The 24158-nt window shown below is 34.9% G+C and overlaps 3 protein-coding genes across 4 annotated transcripts; all 3 read right to left on the bottom strand.

Moving 5' to 3' along the window:
• Positions 1-2931: 2931 nt before the first annotated feature.
• Positions 2932-5522, bottom strand: LOC109006768 (probable WRKY transcription factor 49). The gene is made up of 3 exons (XM_018986143.2): positions 5185-5522; positions 4913-5059; positions 2932-3523 (listed from the first exon to the last, which is right to left on the bottom strand). The coding sequence occupies exons 1-3, from the start codon at positions 5433-5435 to the stop codon at positions 3013-3015; spliced, it is 909 nt and encodes a 302-aa protein (XP_018841688.1). The 5' UTR covers positions 5436-5522; the 3' UTR covers positions 2932-3012.
• A 4867-nt stretch (positions 5523-10389) lies between these two features.
• Positions 10390-12545, bottom strand: LOC109006811 (protein FAR-RED-ELONGATED HYPOCOTYL 1-LIKE-like). Of its 2 annotated transcripts, none has more exons than XM_018986210.2 (4): positions 12416-12545; positions 10923-11234; positions 10586-10830; positions 10390-10497 (listed from the first exon to the last, which is right to left on the bottom strand). In XM_018986210.2, the coding sequence occupies exons 1-4, from the start codon at positions 12451-12453 to the stop codon at positions 10424-10426; spliced, it is 669 nt and encodes a 222-aa protein (XP_018841755.1). In that variant the 5' UTR covers positions 12454-12545; the 3' UTR covers positions 10390-10423. The 2 variants fall into 2 exon arrangements, with proteins under 2 accessions (XP_018841755.1, XP_018841753.1); XM_018986208.2 differs by lacking the exon at positions 12416-12545 and adding an exon at positions 11354-11658.
• A 3426-nt stretch (positions 12546-15971) lies between these two features.
• On the bottom strand, positions 15972-22216 carry LOC109006810 (amino acid transporter AVT1D-like). Its single transcript, XM_018986205.2, has 12 exons — positions 22085-22216; positions 21739-21955; positions 20282-20574; positions 18310-18524; positions 18126-18149; positions 17842-18022; positions 17543-17762; positions 17174-17309; positions 16928-17093; positions 16665-16708; positions 16504-16566; positions 15972-16393 (listed from the first exon to the last, which is right to left on the bottom strand). Exons 2-12 carry the CDS (start codon positions 21927-21929, stop codon positions 16298-16300), a joined length of 1629 nt encoding a protein of 542 aa, XP_018841750.1. The 5' UTR covers positions 21930-21955; positions 22085-22216; the 3' UTR covers positions 15972-16297.
• Between the last annotated feature and the right edge of the window lie 1942 nt (positions 22217-24158).

Genomic DNA, 24158 nt, shown 5'->3' with positions numbered 1-24158 from the left:
TCTTTTTTTTTTAAATAACTATGTGACGTGGCATGCCATATCGAGCAGTAAGTTTGAGCGGTCTACTCCGAGCGTTACAACAGTAGCTTCTTAAATGTTAGGTTATGAGGCATGTGTAACCTTTGGTGCCCATAAGCTTCATCCTTGGGTGGACACATTGATCATCTAAATTTCAAGTTACCATCCATTTAGTATAAAACATGAGATATCATAGTCATTCACTAGTCAACGTGATAATGTGAAATCATAAAAGTATCACATGCTCTGTGCTAAATGAATACTATCAATTTCATTGACAATAGAGAGGGTTTTGTTCTGTGTAGGATACTCAAGAGCCTCAAGCGAATCAATATGACTAACGAATGGGAGGACAAATGATGGATAACCAACCGATTAGTGATCAAGTAAAACTATACCTGAAGAATGGGATACAAATTGACCAACCCGGCTTCTCTTTCACTCAATAATGTCTTCACTTCCATAGACAATTCACTAGTAAGAATAGGAGAAAGACATTACCATTTTGAACAGAAGAGACAAAAGGGGTGGACGGGTGCCATGGTAACTAGTCATGAGAAATAAAGATGAGCAGAGCATTCCTTCCATTGTTGATTAGTATTGATTTTATCTTAGCGATTGGAGAGGAATGCGCCTTATCATAATGAACTTAAGCTAAAAGTGTGAAACCTGTGCACCATTTATATGAGACTAATCGGTACAGTTGTTAAATCTAAAGGCTAGTGTTATTTTGTACCAAGTGTGTGTGTGTGTGTATATGTATGTATGTATATGTGAATTTATGTACAAACCTTTATGGATACTCAAAGGTATATTTAGGTGAAACATATAAACTTCTTCAGCAATATTGGTAGATATCCCCAAACATGTGAATAAAGTAACAAACTGTTAGCCGACCTAGAAGTGATTTTCTCTTCAAAATCGTAACCCTTCCTCTCCTAAAGCTACTACCCTTCAATGAAGACCACCTCTAAGGTGGAGGGAGGACACTAAAAGCCTAACTTTCTGGCCAACTTCCTTCAGTTTCTTGCTCTTTTTATGCATCTTTAGGTTAGGCTTTTGCTTTTGTAGGATGATACTTGTACCCATGATTTGTTGACCTACGACCCACATAAACATAGCCATGTGCCAGCTTTTCACCTTCGTCTTTGTTTTGACAATGCCTACCCTGTCTCAAACTGATGTGTGTGTGATTCATGCTACCTTTGGTGTGAGTGGATCTCACATGCCATCACCTAGGCCTGTGCATTTGACCCGGTAGCCCGAGTGACCCGACCCGACCCAAATTGACTTTTTTCGGGTTGTTAAATGCTCGGTTCACCAACCCGATAAATGACGGGTTTGGATTTCAAGCATTAAACTGACCAACTTTCTTACCTTCAGACTTCAGCTCTCAAAACCTTAAATTACAAACCAAACCCCCCAATTGCTTTCATCCTGAAATGGTGCTGGTGGGTCTCGTAATCCCGCAGTGGCACGAAGCCGAGGAAATGCAATCTCGACGTCATTTTTAATGGCTTCTATGGTGTAGTACACTCTCAATCTGAAAGCTTTCGCAAGATCTCAATATTACAAACCAAACCCCCCCCCCCCCAATTTCTTTCATCCCAAAATGGCTATAACCGAGCACGTTCTATAATGGGCATCACATAAATAACATTGTTAAATAACATTGAGTGGGTTCCTCTTCCTCTATTTCGAGCAGAGAGAGTATGTGCCTCACAAGAGTTACAGAGCACTGCAGCAATAACAATATTCAGGTTCAACGGAAGACTCAGACAACGAGTCTGAAGGAGGTGGTGAAAGAGTTGGGAACACGTCGACCAATGAGCTGTCACCACGAGAGCAGGCCGGTTCTTGCCGAATGAGAGCGTGAGTCAAATCATGAAGAAGGCACTGCCGGTGAACGCAAAGATCTCATAGGACGCCAAGGAGACGATGCAAGAGTGCATTTGGTTGGTTTATGGAATCAGAGTCGTCGTGAAAAATGAAAGACTTTTCTGGTTGGGAGAGAAATCTGGTTGGGACACTTGAGTCTGCAAATGAAGGTGAAGGATCCAAAGCAGAGAAGAAGAATGGGTTTGACCCAATCCAAAAGTTACATGTCGGATTGGGTCGGGTTGGTGGGCTTTTCCCTACTGTCGGGTCGGTCCTAAATCTAGTTTAGGTGGCTCGTTGTGCAAGCCTACCATCACCTCCTTTTCCCCCAAATTACCCCAAACGGCCACCCATCCACATTAAACCACTTATCATGGGCTTGCCCAGCTACTTCTCCTCCCCGTCGCCTAGCTAACCAACTCTTGACCCACTTATGCACATGGTGCTAATGAAAAAACCAACAACCACCACACACCGCCAGTACCCATGCTCCTCCATATAACCTACTCACAGTCACCTACTCGTCAAAACTAGTCCAATCACCGTAGGCATGACCAGATTTGGGTTGCTTTATTATTATTATTATTATTTTGTGTAAGTATTTTGAACCTTTTAGGCTTCTTGTATCAAGTTCTTTGAAGTGTTTGCCTCTCTCTTCACTTTCCAAAAGTCCGTGTGTGCTTTTTTATTTTTTGTTTTTGTCGGGAAGTGGCTATTTCTTTCTAGTTACAATATTTGGAAAGGCGCAGGATATGAAATTGGAGATCTTCAACCTCTTATTGCAAGAATCCCTCCCAGTGGCCGATTCAAAGCAATCCAATATATAGTTTGATTGCTTCAAATGACTGGCGGTCATTAATTTATGGGACCAAACTATCTGTCGGTATTATTGCCCGAATATTTTTATTTCACGCATTGTTTGTATCTACCGTTTAATTTGGAGTAACTATTGGGAACCTCACCTCATAATGTACGATTCTTTATATATAATTCTCTTTGAAAGGTACATATAAATGATCCTAAAATAACGTCTTGTTCTTAGATCACATTATTAGATCCATATTAGAAACAGATCAACCATAAATGCTTACTGGATTTTCACCCATACAATAATATCTAATGCTCGATGCCTATATCAAAACATGCAGAAGAATGAGTAGCACATGACCAAAACAAAGGAGGTGAAGGAGGAGGAGAAGGGTAAGACGAGCAAGAAGAGTAATTTGGGGATGTATTATTGTTGAGAGGATTTGGAATCATGAATGGCATGACCACATCTTCAAGCAACCCTTGTGGGACGACCATTCCTTCTGGGTCCCATTCCTGTGGATAGTCCAAAGATGTTCTTAAGAACAGCTGCTGCTGCTGCTGCAGATCAGGAGGAGTAGTAAGATCTGCTGAGCTTTCTTGGAGTTCCTGCAATATTTGCTGGGTTTGATCATGTGTCTTCTTGGCCTTCTTGATGGTTGGATTAATAGGCTGGGATTCAGCAGGTATGAAGCTGTGTGGGTAGGCAAAGTGTAAGTGGAGTCCTTCATAGGTGATGAGGAGTGTCTGTGGGTCCTCGCTCGACCTCTCTACCTGCTTCTTTGCATTGCACCTCGGGTTGGTACACCTGTAATAGCTCCTGTATGCCATCAAAACTCACATATTAAGAAAAATGAGAATTAGAAAACCTGTTAAATGAGAACATTCATCGTTTATATAGTCTTTTTAAAATATAAGTTTATATCTATCAAATAAAATAAAATATAAGTTTATATATACGTGACTTGGACCTACGTTAAACATTGACAAATAAGACCATGTTTGAATAGTAAAAGTGTTTTATTTTATTTCATCTCATTATTACAATTTTTTTAAATTTTCGCATAATAAACAATTAAACTTTTTTCAAATCTCAAAATAATAATAATATTAAAAAATAATATTCTAATAATATTATATTCAACTTTTAACTTTCATTTAAAATCATCTCCTTTCATCTAGGTATCCAAACCGCATCTTAAATAGAAATAAAAAAAAACCTGTTAGGTTTGAATAGTGAGTTAAGATGGAATGAGTTGAGATAAAAGTTAAAAGTTAAATAAAATATTATTAGAATATTATTTTTCAATATTATTATTGTTTTGAGATTTGAAAAAGTATAATTATTTATTATATTTTATATAGTAATTTGTAAAAATTATAATGGTGAAATGAGATGATATAAAATGGGTTGAAAGTATTTCTCACTCCAAATCAAGAAGTTCAATGCCACACAGAAAAGATGACAAACAGGATGACAAGAAGACATACGAAACTCTTCTTATTATTTTTGTTTTTTGGTTTTGTTTTAACAAGTAAAGGTAAAGCTTACTTCAAGCAACAATTAAAATGACGTACTGCCATATTTGGAGGAAAAAACTAAAACGAGGCCATTCTAGTCTCCAGTATCTACCAGACTACCACAGAGTTCTTCCAATTATTGCAGGTACGTGCTAAAGAGATAATGCAGAAAGAGACAGTAGTTTGAATCATTTGATAATGAACATGGCAGAAATAATTTCCTTAATTTGTTTGTACCAGAGCCAATCTAGATTAATTCATAAAATTTTAACGGCATATCACGTGTTTGGCTTCCAACAGCAAAGACAACATCTAGCTCGTTTACCGAGGTACAAGCCGAATTATACAGTAACGTATATTTGAATCAAGAAAAATCTATTCTATCGTGACGATAATACGTCCATAAATGAAATATAATAACAATATAAAAAGCAGAAAGAGTACAATCCCGAGAGATAATCTATGGCAGTTTTTACTTTTTACAGCGCAAAAATAATAAAGACAACAACTAGAAACAGAGTTTGCATGCTATGTATCATACCAAGCTCTTGCTCTTTGGTCCTCAAACACCTTTTTTGGGCCCTTTTGGTGGTCAAGAAAGTGATGATCAGAGGGAATTTTGGGCCCTTTTGGTGGTCAAGAAAGTGATGATCGGAGGGAAAATAAAGACGGAGGAGAAAGATCATACCTAGGATGTGGACTATTCTTAATGGCTTTCTGTCCGTATTTCCTCCATTTATATCCGTCATCAGCCATCGCATTACTGTAGCTCTTGATTTTCAGTGTGTTCTTATTCTCAACCTTGTTCAGACCTCTTTCCATTAACGCAGAAATTCTGCAACAGAAATTATGTAAACATGTCATGATCAGACGAGACTCGAATTCTCCATAATCTTACGTTTTACAATTTTTTTAAAAAAATGTTTTGAAATTTGAAGGGATCGAGTTCAAACTTCAAACCTGGGTTGTGAAAGTTCTTGGTGTTGGTGATCCTTTGAGGTCGTCGTAGAAAATGCATCCTCAAGATCTTCAGATATTGTTGGCTCGGAGTAGACAGTACTAGTACTGGAGATGAGCCTGTTCATAATAGCATCTTCCGCGGGTTCGGTGGTCATCTCCGGTAGCAGAAAGAAAGGAGACTGATTGTCGAGAAGCTCTCTAATGAGTTCATCTTCCAAACCATCCGGCCACGTCGCTCTTAGTTCCTCCATTGTTATCCCTATCTAGGATAATTAAATATCCCAGCCGTGCCTTAAGAATAGGAACCAAAGAAGAAGAAGAAGATCTTGAGAGAGAGAGAGAGAGAGAGAGGAGGACAGGACATTGTGCTGTCTACGTGGTTGCCTCTTGACTTTAAAAGTAAGAGTTGATATGTTTCTGTTTCGTCTGTATTCGGCGTTGACTTTAGAGTTACTTGCACAGAAAGGTAAATTGACTGAAATTTAGTAAGATCTTTGTCAAATTGATGGTTCAGAATCGACTTAGGTTATTTAAAGGCTGGAGTCCATACGTTGGTGATATATATGAACGCTGAAATACTAGAGCTATAACTCATGTCATCAATGTTTTGTACTACATATCTGTGACTTTGTTGCATACTCTGTATTTTCATATGGTGTCTCACTGTCTTTGACTTTGTTGCATACTCTGTATTTACATATGGTATCTTTCTGTCTTTGTCTTCTTATTGTGTTCTGATATGGGATAGCTCGATGCATTAACGTGGACCATAGCCTAAGTCAGCCACTAAAGAATTAACGATAGATTGCTTCAAATTATCTTCTCCCTTCAGCTTGAGATTTTTTAAGATAATTCGGAAAAAGAAAAAAAAAAAAAAACTTGGATTTGGGATTGAAGTTATATGGGATATCAGATGATTTACTGAGCCGTTGAATCAAGTAAAGGAAGTATGAACCTTCAATTATCAAACCAAGCTTCAAAAACACACTTGAGGGAGAATGGTAGGTATACATATGAAGTTCTTTTAATAATCAGCTTTTTCAAATATGTTATTGCTAATATAAAATGGGTGTGCATATTATGAAATTGTCACTTGTCCCAAACGCTTAAACTGATTGGAAGATATATATTTTATTATTTATTATATATCTTAACGTTCATTCTCACGTGTGGACCAGACTCTCCCTCAATGTCTGGCCCACATGTGGAATATTTAATTAAATAGGGTAGAGTGTAGAGTAAGGTCCGAACTCAGAATTTCTGCTCTGATATCATATAAAATCATTATTTATTCCAAAAGTTTAAATTGATGGGAAGATATAGATTTTATTATTATTTTATATCTTAACACATATGCATGTGACAAACATAGTTCAATTGAGTTGTAACTTTCTTGGGTGATGATTGATTGAAGAAAACTGACAAAAAGACAAGGAAATGGCACTAGCTCAACATTCACTCATAAGTGACTCAAGCGAACGCTAGATAGAAAGTTCGTTTGACATGTGCACAGAGAATTCGCTCGACACCTACTCGACCATTCACTTGAGCTAAAGATTAGACAGAGAAATCGCTCTACGTGTGCTCGACTCATGGCTCAAGCGATGCATGAACAAAATGTTACTCAATACTTCGTGCAACACTCGCTCTAGCAAGTGTCTAGAAATTTGATTTTGACTAGGTTTACGAGCCGTGTTCAAAAGTTTCTATGAATAGAATGCTGCACTTCATTCCCAGGAGGCATAGAGAGAGCGCCTTGAGCTAAGTTATTGAGAGAAAGTGACTAAGATCCCATTTTACACCCAAGGTTCATTTTCTCCCGAAAATCAAATCTCCATCTTACTGTGCTTGAGGTCAGTACTGTTGAGTCCATTGGTCTGTATTTTCTTTGGCCGGAATAGATTCTGGAGTTGCTGTTGATGTAGAGATCGAGATGGTTCTCATGGTGAAACTATAAAAAGGTAAGTGGTCCGGAGTTGCCTAGGTGCAGAGATCAAGTGGGTCGCTCATAGTGTTGCAAGCTTTTGGATTGTTATTATTATTAGATTCAAGCCTTGTTTGGTTACGCAAACTTTTGAAACCATTTCATTTTATCTCTTCTTATTTCAACATCCAAACACCATTCAAACACAAATATTTTTCAAATTCAAGTTTTTAAATTTTTAATTTTTTCATCTAATCATTACTTAAACATTGTAATTTTCTCAAACTTACAATCAACACAAAAAAAAAATTCAACATTTTCAAATTTCAAAATAAAAATTATATTAAAAAATTATATTTTAACCTTCTTTTAACTTTATAGCTTTTTATTCAATTTTTTCTCTCTCATTTTTCAAAACTCCAAATAAATCTTAATTTAAACAATTTTATTATTATTTACAAATTATCTCACTATTATTTACAGATTTCTAATCTCATCACATTTTATCGATCCGTGTAACCAAACGAGACTCCTTAACAATTGATGATAGAGTTATGAAAGTAGATCGATTCTTAACCCTATCTATTAACCAAAGGTGATCGACAAGGTATTGTTGCTGCAATCTTATTTTACCAAAAGATACCTACTTTCCCATCTCTCTCTCTCTCTCTCTCTCTCTCTCCAACATTTGACAGCTTATTTGAAGTGAACCTCTTCATGCATGACCAACGACATATATAAACAAACATGCATGGCATCTGAGGATCAGAACAAGGAAAAAGGGAAGGTTGGGAAAAAAAAAAATATCAAAGCTGCTGTAAAAGAAATTAATTTCCATGAACAAAAACTGACTTGCATTGCAGGGAATGAAATGATCAAGAAAATCCATGGAATGCTGGAGTCCTCAATATAAATACATATATACTTGCATCTAATTAATCAAGACAGCATTATATCGGTTTTATAAGTCTCTGCAAATGGGAATTACATGATCGGTAAGTATCCATCAAAATTCCTTTACATCTCGGCTTTGACTTTGTGAATCCAAGAGAACCAATAGCAGGGCACCGCGACCGACCCTATGCTTAAAAGGACAATGGAGTTGACTGTCGGAATTATTATATATGGCCTTGATCAGTTGTCAGCTGTGGCGTCGTTTAGCTAAGTGGGGGCATGTTGAAAGACCAAATCTTGATAAGAAGAAGAAGAAGAAAAAAAAGTCAACACAATTGCATGTGGTGGTGAGGTGGGCTCGTGTGAGGATTAGGTCCCACGTGTCCAGAACCACGTGTGTGGAGGATGGAGCGGTTCGAGCTGTCCATGTCCGTGCTGCCTGCTACTGCATCAGAGAGCTCCGGCCCTATAAATGCACAAGAAGTGACGGTTTAATATCGTTTATTTTAAATAAAATATTATTAAAATATATTTTTTTAATATTATTTTTATTTTAAAATTTAAAAAAATTAAATTATTTATTTTATAGAGTCTAAATAACCCGGTCGTAAGGGCAAAAGTGTCGGGACCTAATTCTTCGCCATCATCTTCCTTTGGCATCTTCGAATATAGACGGCCACACAATTTTCTCTCTTTCCTTCTAAATAATATTGTTTGTCACGCTTATTTCATCCATTAATTTGTTATAAATCATGTTACAATTTTCGCTTATTCTCTTTCATCAAGATCTTCTCCATTTTTTTATATTATAGTTTTAATTCTATGCTCTAATATAATGATAAATTATCACTTGTAGAGAGAGAAAAAGCAAGAAAAGAGAAAGGGAAAAAGCTAACTAGAGTTATGATAGGTCCCGGTATTGAGATCAATATGGATGAAAACAAATGATAGAAAATAGATCATTCTCCACTTGGGGTGCGAAGGAAACCACAGTCACAGTATGAACAATTTACAAATTACCAGATAATGACTATTTAGAAAACTCTTTTTTCAAGCATTTTTGCGCACCAAAACTGACATGGAATGGTATTTAATGAAACAAAAAATCTACTCAACCTCCTACTATTCGTACAACCTCCACACTCCACATTATTTTTAATTTTTATTATTTTTTTTTATTAAATATTTATTATATAAATAATGAATAAAAAATTTAAAATAATTTAAAAAGAATAAACTTAAAAAAAAATTTAAAAAAAATATTAAAAATTTAAAAAATTTAAAAAAGTGTAGAGTGTGGAGTGTGGTGGAGGTTGTGTAGCAAAGCTCTTTAACCCATCAATGGCTCTTCGCGAATCGCCGTGCTTCAGCTTCTTCAACAAGCTCAACCTCCATCTCAATCTTGTCCATCCTACAATCAGCCACTCTCTACAAAGTCTCTCCTCCAGTACTTTTCTTTTTCAAAGCTTTAGCATTTTCTTTCTTTGACCACACACCCATTAATTGGTTCCGAGGATACCATTGATATTGATGGATTTAAAAAAAAAAATGTGTTTGGTTGCTGAGAAAATACTATGGAAGCATAGAAACTGAAAGCTTTGGTCTTTCTCACAAAAATGATTTTAAGTATAATGCAAGTGTTTAATATTGAAAGCATCTATTTATTGTACACACGAAAAAATGCTAACGATTCCTATTGGAAAGAGCAAAACTCAGGCTACATATGTGAATAAAAATATAAACCTGAAATTACTCTGCCCCACTCTCCCACCGTTCAGAGAAGCTTTTTATTTAAGTAAACAACTGGAGTGAATCTTTCCTATATACTAACGGTGCAAGCGAAAAATCGTTGACTCTCATGAAAGAAGATTGTTTTTGTTTTCCATTCTTGGACTCGACCATGGCCGAGGACGATTTTTCAGCCAGAGAGACCATGGTGGTATTTTGGGACAGACGAAGGAGATCTGATTTTGACGAAGGGGATTCCGTTTATTGGTTCTTCACATAATGGCGACTTGGGCGTGGCCTATTTTCTTTAGAAAACATCCTTTGGTCTGGCCTTCGTGTATGTCTTCTTCTCCTGTGAGTTTCGGGTTTTTTTTTTAATATAATAAGCCACGTCAGCAATCGGTGCACAATTGGTACACAAGATTGCTTGTACTTAGAAGAACTGATCTTGGGCATGCAAATAACTGTCCTCTATTACACAATAACTCCCATTCTCCATGTCCACACATTTCCAAAAGCTTTGGGGTCTATCATGTTAGCCTCACATTCTGCTTTGCAGAGGATCGTACGTTGGAATGGGATGATTACAAATAACAAGTTGTTTTACATGATCTTCATGATAACAATCATAAGACTCGCATGCATATGCAACAAAAATATTTAGAAATATACACGCTTCCAGTTAAACTATTGCTACAACATAAGATTGGAAAAGAACTGCTCGAATTCTTGATCGATGGTTTGTTTCCTAGTGCCTGGTTGAGCATCTGCATACAAACAATGAAGTTATTTCTCCACCCACCCAGTTAAATTATTCTCACATGTACACCTCAAATATATTAATCCCTAAATTACCTTGGCCTACAGTCCATCTTTCGGATGAAAGAACGTACATATTTGTTGGGTTAACCCCATGGGAGTCGAGAATATCTTCAAGTTCGTTATCTGTAGGCTGTTCAATGCAGTCATTTCCATATACAGAGCTAGTGTAATCTACTTGATCACACAAATCTACGAGGTGCTCCTCAAGAGTCTGAAATGCTTGTAATTCATCATGATGGCTAGGATGCTCTCCACTCAGAAATGCAAGTTTGTCTTTTCTGAAACCAGAAGAGTAGTTGGCATATTTAAAACCATTGCTGTCACATTTAACAGATGAAGTTGAGGACCTATTGAAGTTTGTTTTACATACTCTAATTGGACTTTAGCTTCATCGTATGAAGACGTTGCAGAGTTGGAATCTCCACCAAAACTATTGCTGTCTTTCCCTGATTCAGGTTCTGCCTCATAATCCATGGCTGCTCTTTCTGTTTTCCCATTTATTATGTTTGGAAATATGCTTTCCACCTCAGGATTTTTTTCAAACACAAAGACCGGTTCAGAAGCAAAGCTGCGATCCCAGCATTTATGCTTTGGTATAGGCAAATCCGATTGCCCTGCCTGTAATTTCCTTTTCTTGTTCAAGTCAACAGTGTTATTCTCGAGTCCTTTATTGTCATGGAAGCTGGAAAGTAAAATTGATATATATGTAAGAGGAAATAACAAAGGGCTGTGAGGAAGGCTAAATATTGCAACAATTTTGTCAAAACAATTTTAAGGCAATAATGCACATAACAGAACCACCTTCCATGTTTCCTAGCACAGCCTTTCTTAATCTTCATGTTCATCCCATACTTAGTTTGGGAATTGCACAAAAACCTAAGGCCTGAAAAAATCACTAAGGAAAAACAATGACCATGGTCTAATTAAGATAATCTTTTTAGTGAAGAACCTTCAGTTACAAGCACTAATCTTTTTATCTTAAAAGGAACAACAGCTTTATTTTGCAGAGGAAATAGAAGATCATTGGTAGAAAATTCAAGTTATGAAGACAAATCTTAACAGCTACATATTCAGATCATCTGGTCAAGGCATTCCCCCTCCTCCCCCCCCCCCCCCAAAAAAAAAAAAACTCCTCTCAGTAATCTATTAGTCTATTAGCCATGTTAGTACTCTGACCTAAAAAGGTTCCTCCATTGACAGCTTTTAAAGAAAACGTTAAAGTCCATTAATCAACCCAGAAGCTGCTATAGATCACAAACCACCAGATGAACATTTGGGCAGGCATATAAGCAATCAAACTACTCCTTCTAGTATTTACTAGTGGTCATGATTCCCAAGGCATTTGATTGTGGTTTTCCTATATTGGCCCAAACATAACATTGAATCATGGACAATATCCATGAGCTGGCAGTTACAGTCTCACTTAATTGTGTCTAAAACACGAATGCTAAATCAGGATGGTTCTAATAAAAGTCTTGGATATAATTTTCTTCAATAATTAAAAAGAATCAAATATCTAGCAAAACTTACGAAGTTTCAGGAGTAATATAAAGTAGTAGATGAGATCCAACATTTTCTAAACATTTATTTCCTCAACATCCAATTGGTTACTGTCTAATTCTGCATCAGACAAAACTAAGGAAATTATTCACTCTGAACCTAACAACTTTAAGCTGATTTTAACCAATATATATAGACATAAAAGCTGGAGCCGCGTCTGAAAGCAAATCCAGAAACTCAAGAAATTCACTAGCTCAGACAAAAAGAAGAAAATTAATGATAAAAAAAAAAAAAATTAAAAAGAAAAAAAAAAAAACCCATAAAGAAAAGAGTTAAGAAAAATCAAGAACCCGGAAATCTAGCCTGTAAACTTCAAATGGGTTCTCCTCATCTTCTCTCATCTAAACCCAGAAAAGGAGAGAGAATGATCAACGAGCTTCGGAGCAGAGTGGATATTCCACTATCTCATATCATATTATCACTCGCCACTCGCACCCCTCTAGTCGGCTACGTTTGGCAGTGAAAATAGTATTAAAAATATTTAGGAATAGTTATGAATAGTGATTAGAATGAGTTTGTAGATCTTATTAAAAATATTGTAAAATTTGTTGAATTGTTAATTTTTAGATAACTAGTTGAAAAATATGTGGATTTCATAAATATTATAGTAATTTTATTTTTAGTAATAAATATTATAATGGTTTTATTATAATGATTTTTTAATATTAATAAATATTGTAATGATTTTATTTTATTTTTATATATAATAATGATAAATATTATAATGATTTTATTTTTAATTTGTATATAATAGTGATAAATATTATAATAATTTTATTTTTATATATATAATAGTGATAAATATTATAGTGATTTTATTTTTTATTTTTATTTAATAGTGATAAATATTATTGTGATTTTATTTTTTATTTATATATAATAGTGATAAATATTATAGTGATTTTATTTTATATATATATATATATATTATAGTAATTTTATTTTTTATTTATATATTATAGTGATTTTATTTTTTATTTATATATAATAGTGATAAATATTATTGATTTTTATTTTTATTTATATATAATAATGATAAATATTATAGTAATTTTTGAAAAGACTTTGATACGAAGATGGTTCATTGCGTTTGGCATGTGGAGTATTTCCAATAGTACGAAAATACTTGAAAAGTATTGAGGTATGTTGGCTACCCAAACGTAGCCTTAACAGGGCGTGAGAACCAAGAGCGCAAGTGGACTAAATCGTGCTATGCAGGTATAAGAGAATTGGCAATGGCCTAGCCAAATGCCAATGCAAGTCCATAATTTAGCTATACGTAAAAATAAACATCTATATTAGACTAGCTAAAAGTCCAAAATTAAAGACTTCAGCTACAGTAAAATTCTACTCCTCTCCAAACATAACGAGTTACTGTTCATGGCCTAAAGTAATATTTTATTATTTCATCTACTTTCCCATGTTATTTTCTCTTTCTTCATCTATTTCCCTCGTATTCATTTCTTCATCCCCGAAACCCCCACTCCATAACCCTTCGTCTTCTTCAACCGCGAGTGCCAAAGAGATTTGCATCTTCTTCAACCGCAAGACGCTTTCTCTCCGTCGTGTAGCCGTTGTCTTCAAGCCCAAATGGTAATTTCTCTTCCTCGCTCCTCTCTCCTTCTTCTCTGCTTAGATTTCCTCTCTATCTTCTATTTCTATTTTCTCCCATTTCATCAAGTGATTGAATCTGTGTTTAGGGTTTGCGCGTCCCGAACTCTGTCACAAGGTTGCCTTGCCCGTGAATCCTCATCTAAAAGGTTGCACATTTCCTCTATAAATTGAACTTGAAAATCACGATTGGGGTATTTCCGTGTAACTGATTTAAGATTTCGGTATTTTGGTTTGTGATTTGGGTATTTGTCTGTGGTCATGCATAGTGTTGAATGATTTCAGTATTTTGCTTTGAGATTTCAGTAATTTGGTTTGTGATTTGGTTATTTTTGTGCTGGAATCTAATTTGAGATTTGGGTATTTTGATTTCTGATTTGGGTATTTGAGCGAGAAAGTCTTGTAACAAGTCTCTATCTCTCTCACACAATTTTGATGTCCATATCTGCATGATTTATTGTGAGATTTGATTACACTTGCACATTTATTGGAAGTGATATTATATAGTAATATGGGTGGTTCATCCATGCATCTGTTTGTATATTAACATTATAGTATTCTAATGGATGTGGTTAAATACCTCGGTTAATATTAGTATGAAACGTTAATAATAAGTTGAGGAAACAAATAGTTAGGAAATAATAATTTTAAGTACATATAAATTATTAATTAATATAAGAAGTGTATTTGTAAAATATAAAAAAAAAATTGTAAAATATTATTAAAATATATAATATTATATTATTATTTTGACTTTAAAATAGCTAGTCTAATCTGGATTCACCTAACCAAAAGTTAAAACTATAGTCAAAACTTGAACTTCTAGCTAAAATTTGGACTTGGCAATAGCTAAAATTTAGACCAAGAACAGTAACTCGCTATGTTTCGAGAGGAGTAGAATTTTACTGTAGCTGAAGTCTTTAACTTTGGACTTTTAGCTAGTCCAATGTAGATGTTTATTTTTACATATAACTAAATTATAGACTTGCATTGGCATTTGGCTAGGCCATTACTAATGCTCTTACATGGAACTAAAATTGTTTCGCCGACACCATACATTAACTTGAATATGTTATCCGGAATTCTGATTCTCACAACTTTATACAAATCTGATTTAGAGTTTTTTTTTTACAGAAATGCTAAACCCACCAAAAGTTGGGTCTCGAAACTCTGTCCCGAATTTTTTATTTATTTTTATTTAATGATCAAGGAAGTATTTTTTAATGATATTGTAAATTATTTATTTTTTTAAAAAAATGTTTATGATAATTAAAAAAATACATGAAAAAAATAAAAATAAAAATAAAAAAAGAAATGCACTGTTCGGGACACATCTTCGGGAGATTTCTTCGGTAACAGTAGAAGGACCCTTTTTTTTATAAGTAAATAAGAAATACTTTTAACAACAAAAAAAATTAAACAAAAATAATCTCATAACATATTTGATGTAGTATGTCAAATTGTAAATTTATTTTTTTTAATTTTAATTTTATATAATCCATTTATATATGTAATATTTCTATTAAGAAATATACATACTTTTTATCACCTGAAAAACAGTCGCTTAAACTCTACATCTACAAATCCAGTAAATTAAAGGCCATTCAACAACTCTTGTTACTCTTCAATGTTGAACCTAGCTATAAATTACCACCAATTTTTGATCTGCCATCCACATGTTTTTTTTTTTTTTTTTTTTGCCACTTCATCAAAAGATATAAACAATTAAAGTTTCAATCCAACAGTATAAGAAGGGGATAAACTTCTACTATATATATATATATATATAAAAAACTAAAAAATTAAAAAAAAAAAACATAGCAGTCAAGTCCATTGTAATTTGTAAAATAGTTAATATTCTAACAATATTTCTAGACTTAAATGGTTAAGATTTTACTAACCCAACGTTTTTCATCCTTTAGATTCAAAAATGGAAAATATATATATATATATATATATATATTCTAAAGATGGTAACATAAAATTTGAAGGGTTTGAATAAAAGGGTATTAATAATTTAGCATAAGAAATATATATGGACCGTAATTAAGTAGGACACTATGTTACTTGAATGCTAATGAAGTATACATAGAGCTGCGAATTATCAACATATAACCCTACAGACTCAAAGAAGCCTGATGAATCAGGTCAAATGTACCACTAATCTACATAGAGAAATGATAGTTATAGTGTAAACTTTGTATATAACTTTGACACTTCAAAAAAAAAAAAAAAAAAAAGCCACGGATTGGCCATACACCAAATAATGAATTCTATGATCATACATAAAAGAAAAATAGAAATGATATCTGCAGTCGTGAGTGCACAAGCGCCGCACAATCTCTTTGAAAGAAATGAGTATATACGAGACCCACATGAAAAAAATTAATTTTTTAATAGTAGATCTCACTCTGTTTCAAAATAATTACGTGGCGTTTGAATACTCTATGACTGTACGTAGCATTACACTGCTATTGTTGTTTAGTATCTATAGTTGAGAATCTCCTCGGAAAGCATGTTGGTGCATTTAGCAAAAGAAGTGTGAGCTTGAGGCTTGCTATCCATTTCCTTCAATCAGGCTATTTTTTCAGATATTCTTATGACTGCTGAATATGTACCAATGCATAAACAGACCAAAGCCACACTTAAAATTATTATGGAATTTGCAATCTGAAACAGAATATCAAGAACTGGTTTAGTATTGGATCGGTTTATAGCACTTGCCTTCTGATAAAGTATATATGATGTGGAATAAGTACTTAGTGACATAGAATTCTTACCTGCAACTTCGTCAATTTTCCTTTGAGTATGCGGAGATAACATGCGCATGGAAAGATAAATGTCTGTCATGAAACAATAGATAGAGAATTAATTCAAACTTCCTCAAATCTCTAGCTGTGATGAACTACAATCGAGGTGTGTATATGAAGAGAGAACTTACAACTAACATTGTGAGTAAAGATCCCATTAACGCCATTACAGAAGCTGCAGTCCATTTGACAAAAAACAGCTTAATTAGCAGAAAACAGTCTCCTTTTTTTTTTATCCCATTTTATTTTGAATCTTACTTGTTATTTGTTGTCTTTGCATGCTCAAAAAGCACATTCAGGACGTATATATATCAAACAATCCTTTTTTTTTTTCCTTTGTGAAGAACCAAACACTTGAAATTCAATGTGCATAAGCAATGCAGGAAATGCTCACCAAAGAATGGAAGAGTCAGTGCCACCACCAAAGTCGAAAATACTAAAATCGTTCTGACGAGAAGCACTACACTAAAAGATCTAAGCTGAGCTGATGGCAGGAGTTCCTCTAAACTCAATGAGATGGGTGTAAGTGTCAACGCATACTTGGTCAGTGGGTTCGCCACCTATGAAACCACATCAGTCACTTGATGTACCATGCAAAGCAGATAAAATCAGAAAACTAAATTCAAGTTTCCTATCATACCACAGTCCAGATTGCAACATTAGAAGCAACATATTCTCTGGGCATGTTTAAAGTGAACTGAGATTTGACCGAGTCACCAAACATTAGAAAGCCGCAAATTGCTACCCCAATGTACATAAAGAAACAGAAAACAAAGCTGTGGCACATGAGATATATATTAGCAAAGCTTATAATGTAAGTAGTGGAAAAAGAAAGACCATCAAGAAAAACAGGGAAGTAATCTTTTAAATAATGTAAATTTTAACATTAAAAAAATGTCTCCTCTTCAGGAAGTTAAAAATAAATGTCTAAACATAAACAAGTAGAGAAAGGTGAATCAAGGCAACACAAGTGAATATTTTCAAACTGTATACTGACTAGTTTTGTCACCTGGCTATTAAAACAGATGGGAATTGTGACGGTTCTTTCATGGAAGTATAGATATTTGGAAAAACTGGATGGCCTGAGAAACTGTAACCAAAGATACCAATTGAGACAGATATGTTTGCAAGGTCTAAAGCCGTTCCACATGGATGAAATCCAACTTGGTCCACCACCCCAACCCATAATAAGCAAAGTGCCACCAGAATTGATGCAACTACTCCTCCACCTGAACACAACTTTTAAGATAAGCTGTATTTGCAACTTAAAAAATTTTGAGATTTCAAGAAAAGAAAAAGGATAGGAACCTGAAAGGTATGAGAGCAAACTCAGATTTCGAAGCCAAACGGTTGGAAGAACAATAAGAGTAGCTGTGATGGAGAAAACTTGACGAGAACCAAGATAAGTTCCAGCAAAACGGATTTGTGTGTCTGGGTATAATGATGCCAGGTTATCGCTCATCATAATGATGTACTCCACGCAAGAAGCCTACAAACCAGAGCTCTTCACCTTATTAAGTATGGTACAAAGCAAGGCACCACAAAAGGTAGAGAGCTACGCATAGATATAGGAGAGATTTTTTTGCACTTACATATAGTTCTATGTACAAAACTATCTGCATTAGACCAGAACAAGTGTCAGTTTGGCTTTCAAACAGGAGGTATCAGCTTGTAGTTGCAAACTCAACAGCAGCCATGATTTAGTTGGTTATATTCTTATACATACAAGCATGCTTGTGAAAAAAATTGGACATTTCATATTCAAGTTGGACTTACAGCTATTCCAAAGCGACCAGCTAACCCAAAAGCAGCCTCTCCAATATCTGGGTAAGTTTGGAGTTCTGGGGAGCTTTCTAAACATCGCTTCAATAAAAATGCCGTATAGCAAGAAAGGAGACCCATCATCACAAGTATGATGAGGCTAAACCATCCTCCTTCTTTGACTGCATACGGAGTTGTAAGGAGTCCTATGCCACACAGAACATTGATTCCTGCTTAAAAAGAAATGAGGATCTTTGTTGAGTAATTTTTGGTGTGTAAACCTGCTCATGAAGGGATGTGTTAATGAACAGGTGAGTTGATGAAGTGTTGTCTGTCAGTTTGTTTGTTATTGTAGTGTAGTGCTGTCTTGGGTTTTCTCGCACGAAAATGTCTCATCACAAAGAAATTATGGGGAGAAACTCAATGATGTTTGTGTAATTAAGAAATTATGCACTCCATAAACATATTATCGTGGCCATATTAGAATTGAAAGATGTCAAGTCACTCTCAATTGACTGGTAACTTTAACTTTGTGAGAAAAGATTGCAAAAGAAGATAGAATTTAATTTAAGTGAACCAATGCTGGAATCAAAGGCAGACTTGAAGATTCAAAATGGTAAAAACCAGAAAGTGTGATAAAAGGATTGAGGAAATAATAACAACGACCATAGGCGCAGCAATAATGAAGCCCAAAGTAGAGAACATGGAAATCTTACTGGTGATGGAAATCCTTCTATATGATAATGCGGAAGAAACACTAGCAAACATGGAGGTTTCAAATTTAGCATTCAATGTTATAATTGCCAAAAGTATAGACATTATAGTAATGAATGTTGGAGTAAAAGGGTTGGAGATCGAAACAATTACACTAAGAGAACTAGTCGAGGAGAGGAGGAAACTCTACTACTTTCATGTGAAGAAGATGACAAGGATCCACAATACATATGGTTTTTAGACTCTAGTTCAACAAACCACGTGTGGTAGAAAAGTGTTGTTTATTGCATTGAGTAATCAAGAGCAAGGAGACACTAAATTTGGTGATTTTTAATTTGGCGATTCTTGTAAAGTTTCAGTAAAAAGAAAGGGGAAAATTATATACGGTGCAACTTAAGAATGATGAGCACAAGCATATTTCTAAGAGAAGTGCTACAGCCACAGAGAGATCTCACAAAAATAAATTCACAAACTGACATGGCTTCATATGATATATTAGATCTATTTTACAATAAAAGTAGCTTTACAATCTAACATACCACATCAAGTCATGCCAGTTTATGGGTTTACTTTTGTGAAATTTCTTTGTGGCTAAAACATTTCTCTATTTCTATTGTGTATTGTGTGCTAGAATTAAAATACGAATGGGCAATTGTTGGAGAAAGGCTAGGCCCTTCTTATGGAGGATTTGATGCTCACATTAAAAGATCAACATGCAAATGTCATTACTAAAGTACAAATTTCAAAGAATCGGATGTTTGCTCTGAACATGAAAGCAGTAACTGTAATGTGTTTTCACGCAAAAGTGAAAGATCAGTCTTGGTTGTGGCATCTGCGAGATGGACACTTTGAGTTTTAATGGCTTAAAGCTTCTGTCTACCAAGGTATGGTCAAAGGATTGACAAGTATTGCCCATTTAAATGTCATATCCGAAGGATGTACCCTTGAAAAGCTTTGAAAAATAGAGAGAAACAGAGAGAGCACAAAAATATTGTTTGAAGAAAATTTGATGTTGATAAGGAGCCTTGAACTAGCACTAGTGGGGAGTCCATGGATTATTACTGCATCTTGATTGGATGTATAAAAACAAATGCTTGAGGAGTGCTGGTTATTGGCAACATAGAGAAGGGTGGGAATTATAGCTCTGCATAGTTTTCCATTGAAATGCTTTGGCAATGTGGTGGTTCTAGCAGCTCAAGTATTTGACACAATTTTTTTTGGACAAAGTGATGAATAAAAAAGTAAAGTAATCAGGAGAAGATCCTGTTTTTACCATTCATGACTGCTTGAGCCAATGAACACTGCTCCTGTGGTGGGGGTGATTTTCTTGTAGAAAACTTTGAGCAGGCAGATCCAGATATCTTCACAGGTAGTATGGAAGTAGGCACTTCTTCTTTGTCTATACTTTTTTCAGAAATAAGAGGCTTTCTCAGCAAAGAATCATGCTCAGACGCTTCTGGGGTCTCTTGTGCCGTGGAAAAAAAGCTGCTTATTCCTGTCAGGCTAGTTTTCCTTAAAAATTTGAGTGAGGGTGGGGCCACAGTTGTAAACCTGCTAATTGACTGCCTGCACGTATTCAACCAAGTGAGATGAAGAATTCAGAATATTATTTGCGTAGTCTTTTCAATTTATTTATGTATTCATTATTTATTTTGCTTATATTCCCCATATGATCACTTCCAAACAAATCATTAGGCATAACATCATTCACCCGGCATAATCACTATTTTTCTGCTACAGCATACTGGATAATTGGTATTTATTATACAGTTCTTCTATATACAGTCAGTAAATACAACCGGCTTGCAGTCCTCCATGCCACGTCAAATTTAAAATGAATTCTTCCTCTTTCATCAGCTCTCTCTCTCATCATCTCGGTCTTTCTCTCATCAGCTCTCACTCTCTCATCAGCTCCAACAGCTCGGTCTCTCCCTCTCCTCAGCTCTCTCTCATCAGCTCAGTCTCTCTCTCATTAAGTGTCTCCACGTCAGCCACGTTTGCACACCATTTGCACCAGGCACTTGCAACAAGCGTTTTTCTTTATTATATGTTCATAGTCATGCTAATAACAAGAAGGCATGCCGATGCCAAAGATGATGGGGTCTGGCCAATTTTTCCTTTGCAACCCCTCAAAATGTAGTGTTCCAGCAGCTAGCAGCCAAAAAAAAAAAAAAACATTCCTGGTCTGTACAGGCACACATTTTTTTGTCGAACTCGTTTCTTAGTCTATTTCATATCCCTACTCCAAACTATCTTTCCAGATTCACTTTAGTTTGAAATTTGCATTCAGATTATACAAAGTCCCTATTAATAACATGAGGTAATATTCTTATAACATCATTAGTGTGTTAGCTATAACAACATTGCCACATAAGCAATAAAAATTGACACAACAATATATTTTTTTTAAATAATTTCTAATCTACCTCTTCCCATCAGTTTAATCTTTTGGGATGAATGATGATATCACATTGTATCAAAACAGAAGTCTTGAATTCGAACCCTAATGATACACTCTACCCATTTAGTTAAATACTTTACGTGTTGGGTCCACTCATTAAAGAGGAATCTGGCCCACGTGAGGGAGAGTGTAATCTATCTCTTCCCATCAGCTTAACATTTTGAGATAAATGGTGATTTCACAATACCTCCACCTTAATGATCTGCTAAACATATATTAACAATATTTTTTATTTAAAAAAAAAAAAAAAACTGTAGATCATGGAGTACCTGTAGCTCTGAGGCCAAGTGGAATCGTTGAGGTCAACGTTGTTAACAGATGGACTTGGTGAGGAAACTGTGCCTTCAGATTCAGTATAGTACTCCTCCTCATCCCCATAAACCAATTCCGCCTCGTTTTCTTCATCATCGGTTTGGAAATCATCCCCCCGTTCCCGCCCCAAATCATCGTCCAGTTTCATTACCACTCTGCTCCTGGATTCAAACTCTGCGTACAAACATAACCTCAGAATAATTTCTACTGTTTCTCTCTCGAGACTGCTTTGAACTTTCCAGTCACATTAACTTTTGCTTTACATAATTAACAGAAACCAGAAAAAAAAAACTAGAATGAGACCTGCTGGTTTGGTCGGGTTTTGCCATGAAGTAAGCGTCCAAGAAGCCGAGGTAATCGGAGATCATAGATGAGGTGCGAATAAGATGTACTTTTTTCTGAGTTGATGACCGACTATTAATACCAACCACGCACGCACCTGAAACATATATCAACCATGCATGCATGGGAAATTTACTAGATGATCCGAAGCTGGTGCTGTTGTTTCGTTTGTTCAGGTTTTGCATTTTTTATAGGATTTAAATATTTCAGAATTAGTACTGCATTAATTTGACATTTCCAAATGGTCATTCCGTAAATCATAATAGGTCACGTGACATTTTATATACAATTATCATTTAAATTATTAAAATGGTTAATTACAAAATTAGTAGCTGATTTTTTTCAGTTTTTTTTTTTTTTTTTTTTGTATTTCAAGACCTCAGTTTTTAACTTCTGTGAAATTGATACTTCCATTTTAAAAAACTGAAAATTCAGTATCTTCGTCAATTCTTCGTCAGTACTTAGTTTTTAACTTAATTTAATCTCTGAGTTTTTCTTATATCCTTAGAATAATCGTTTTATAGGGAAAATTAATTTTATAACTCCTTTTAAAAATAAATACTTAGGCTCCGTTTTGAATACGCAGTTGGTTACAGCTTAAAATATAATAATAATTACTCCAAAATATTGTTATGAGAAGATCTTCTTAAGATTGAAATATAATTACCTAAATTACTCTACAAAGAGATCCTACAAAAATAAATCCATAAACTAATATGATTTTATGTGATATTTTAGACTTATTTTACAGTAAAAGTAATTTTACATCCTAATGTACTATATTAAGTCATGTCAGTTTGTGAGTTTATTTTTATGTGATCTTTTTGTGACTAAAATACTTCTCTATTAATTATGTTAGGAGTTAAAATAAGTAAAATAAGTGGAATCAATCAACACATGACATAATATTTATGTGATTCAACAACGTGCATACATCCATAGAGTTGCAAAATATTTGATTTAGTTGAAAAAAAAAGATACAATCCGGTAGCTATATATGGTTTAATACAATATATAGTAAATCTTAATTAACGGGTCAGGTTGGATCGGTTTAAGAGCCAAAGGGGTCAAAACCACAATGAATATGTATTGGATTGATTCATCAAATCAAGCTGCACACAAACATATAACCAGGCTCCACACACACAGGAGAACAACAAATTAAATCAAGTGGCCTTGAGATAATGGCATGAAACAGTTCCATAGGACACATAATAGGAGTCCTGATGGCCAGGATGGTGAATCAAGATCTTTTAATCAGTGCAAAACCTAGCCATCCTGAGCATTGGCAATAGTGTAGCCAAATGCAAATGCAAACACATATTTAGCTAGTTACATCATTAAATTAACTAAATTGGATAAGCCATTTGTAAATGTTTTCCTTACTACGAACAGTATTACTACATACTTTCAGATGGACTAGTCACCTTTTAAATTTTATTTTATTACTTTTTTCTCTCTCCTCCCATTCTCTCTTTATCTCTCAACACAACATCTTTATTTTTTTTTCTCACCTGAATCCTTTCCTTTTCTCCCTCGACAGAACCCTTTCTCTAGAAAAAAAAAAACCCTTGCAGCTCTCAACGGAACAGTACCAGCTCTCGAGAGATCTAGCGACAATTTAGGTATGATTTTCTCCCTCTATACTCTATTTCTTCATTCTCTCTCTCTGGCCGAGTGAAGGTTTTCTATTTCTCCCTCCCAAAACTCTTAATCATGTGATGATTTCCAGGTTTTCGGTCTCCCACAAGGACGGTATCCTTCCTCCATCGATGTCGCTATTCATCACCACTACTGCTACACTTGCTTGGTGTTTTCACTATAGACTTAGCTAGGGTAAATGAAACTCTCTCTCTGTTTTTCCTAGGGATTTTATTACATAGATTTCAGCTTGCTGTAATTGTTGTTTGGATGCTTTGCTTAATCTAGATTAGGGTTTTCATTTCAGGAGTGATTTTAGGGATGAATTTAGGATTTCAATTTTTTGTTTTTAATAGGTCCCCTGGTTTTTCTAAACATGTAGGAGCAAGAGGGT

Source organism: Juglans regia, chromosome 4 (genome assembly GCF_001411555.2).
Source record: "Juglans regia cultivar Chandler chromosome 4, Walnut 2.0, whole genome shotgun sequence".
Classification (NCBI taxonomy): domain Eukaryota; kingdom Viridiplantae; phylum Streptophyta; class Magnoliopsida; order Fagales; family Juglandaceae; genus Juglans; species Juglans regia.
The sequence above is the reverse complement of the archived record's forward strand: the minus strand, read 5'-3'. Positions and strand labels throughout refer to the sequence as shown.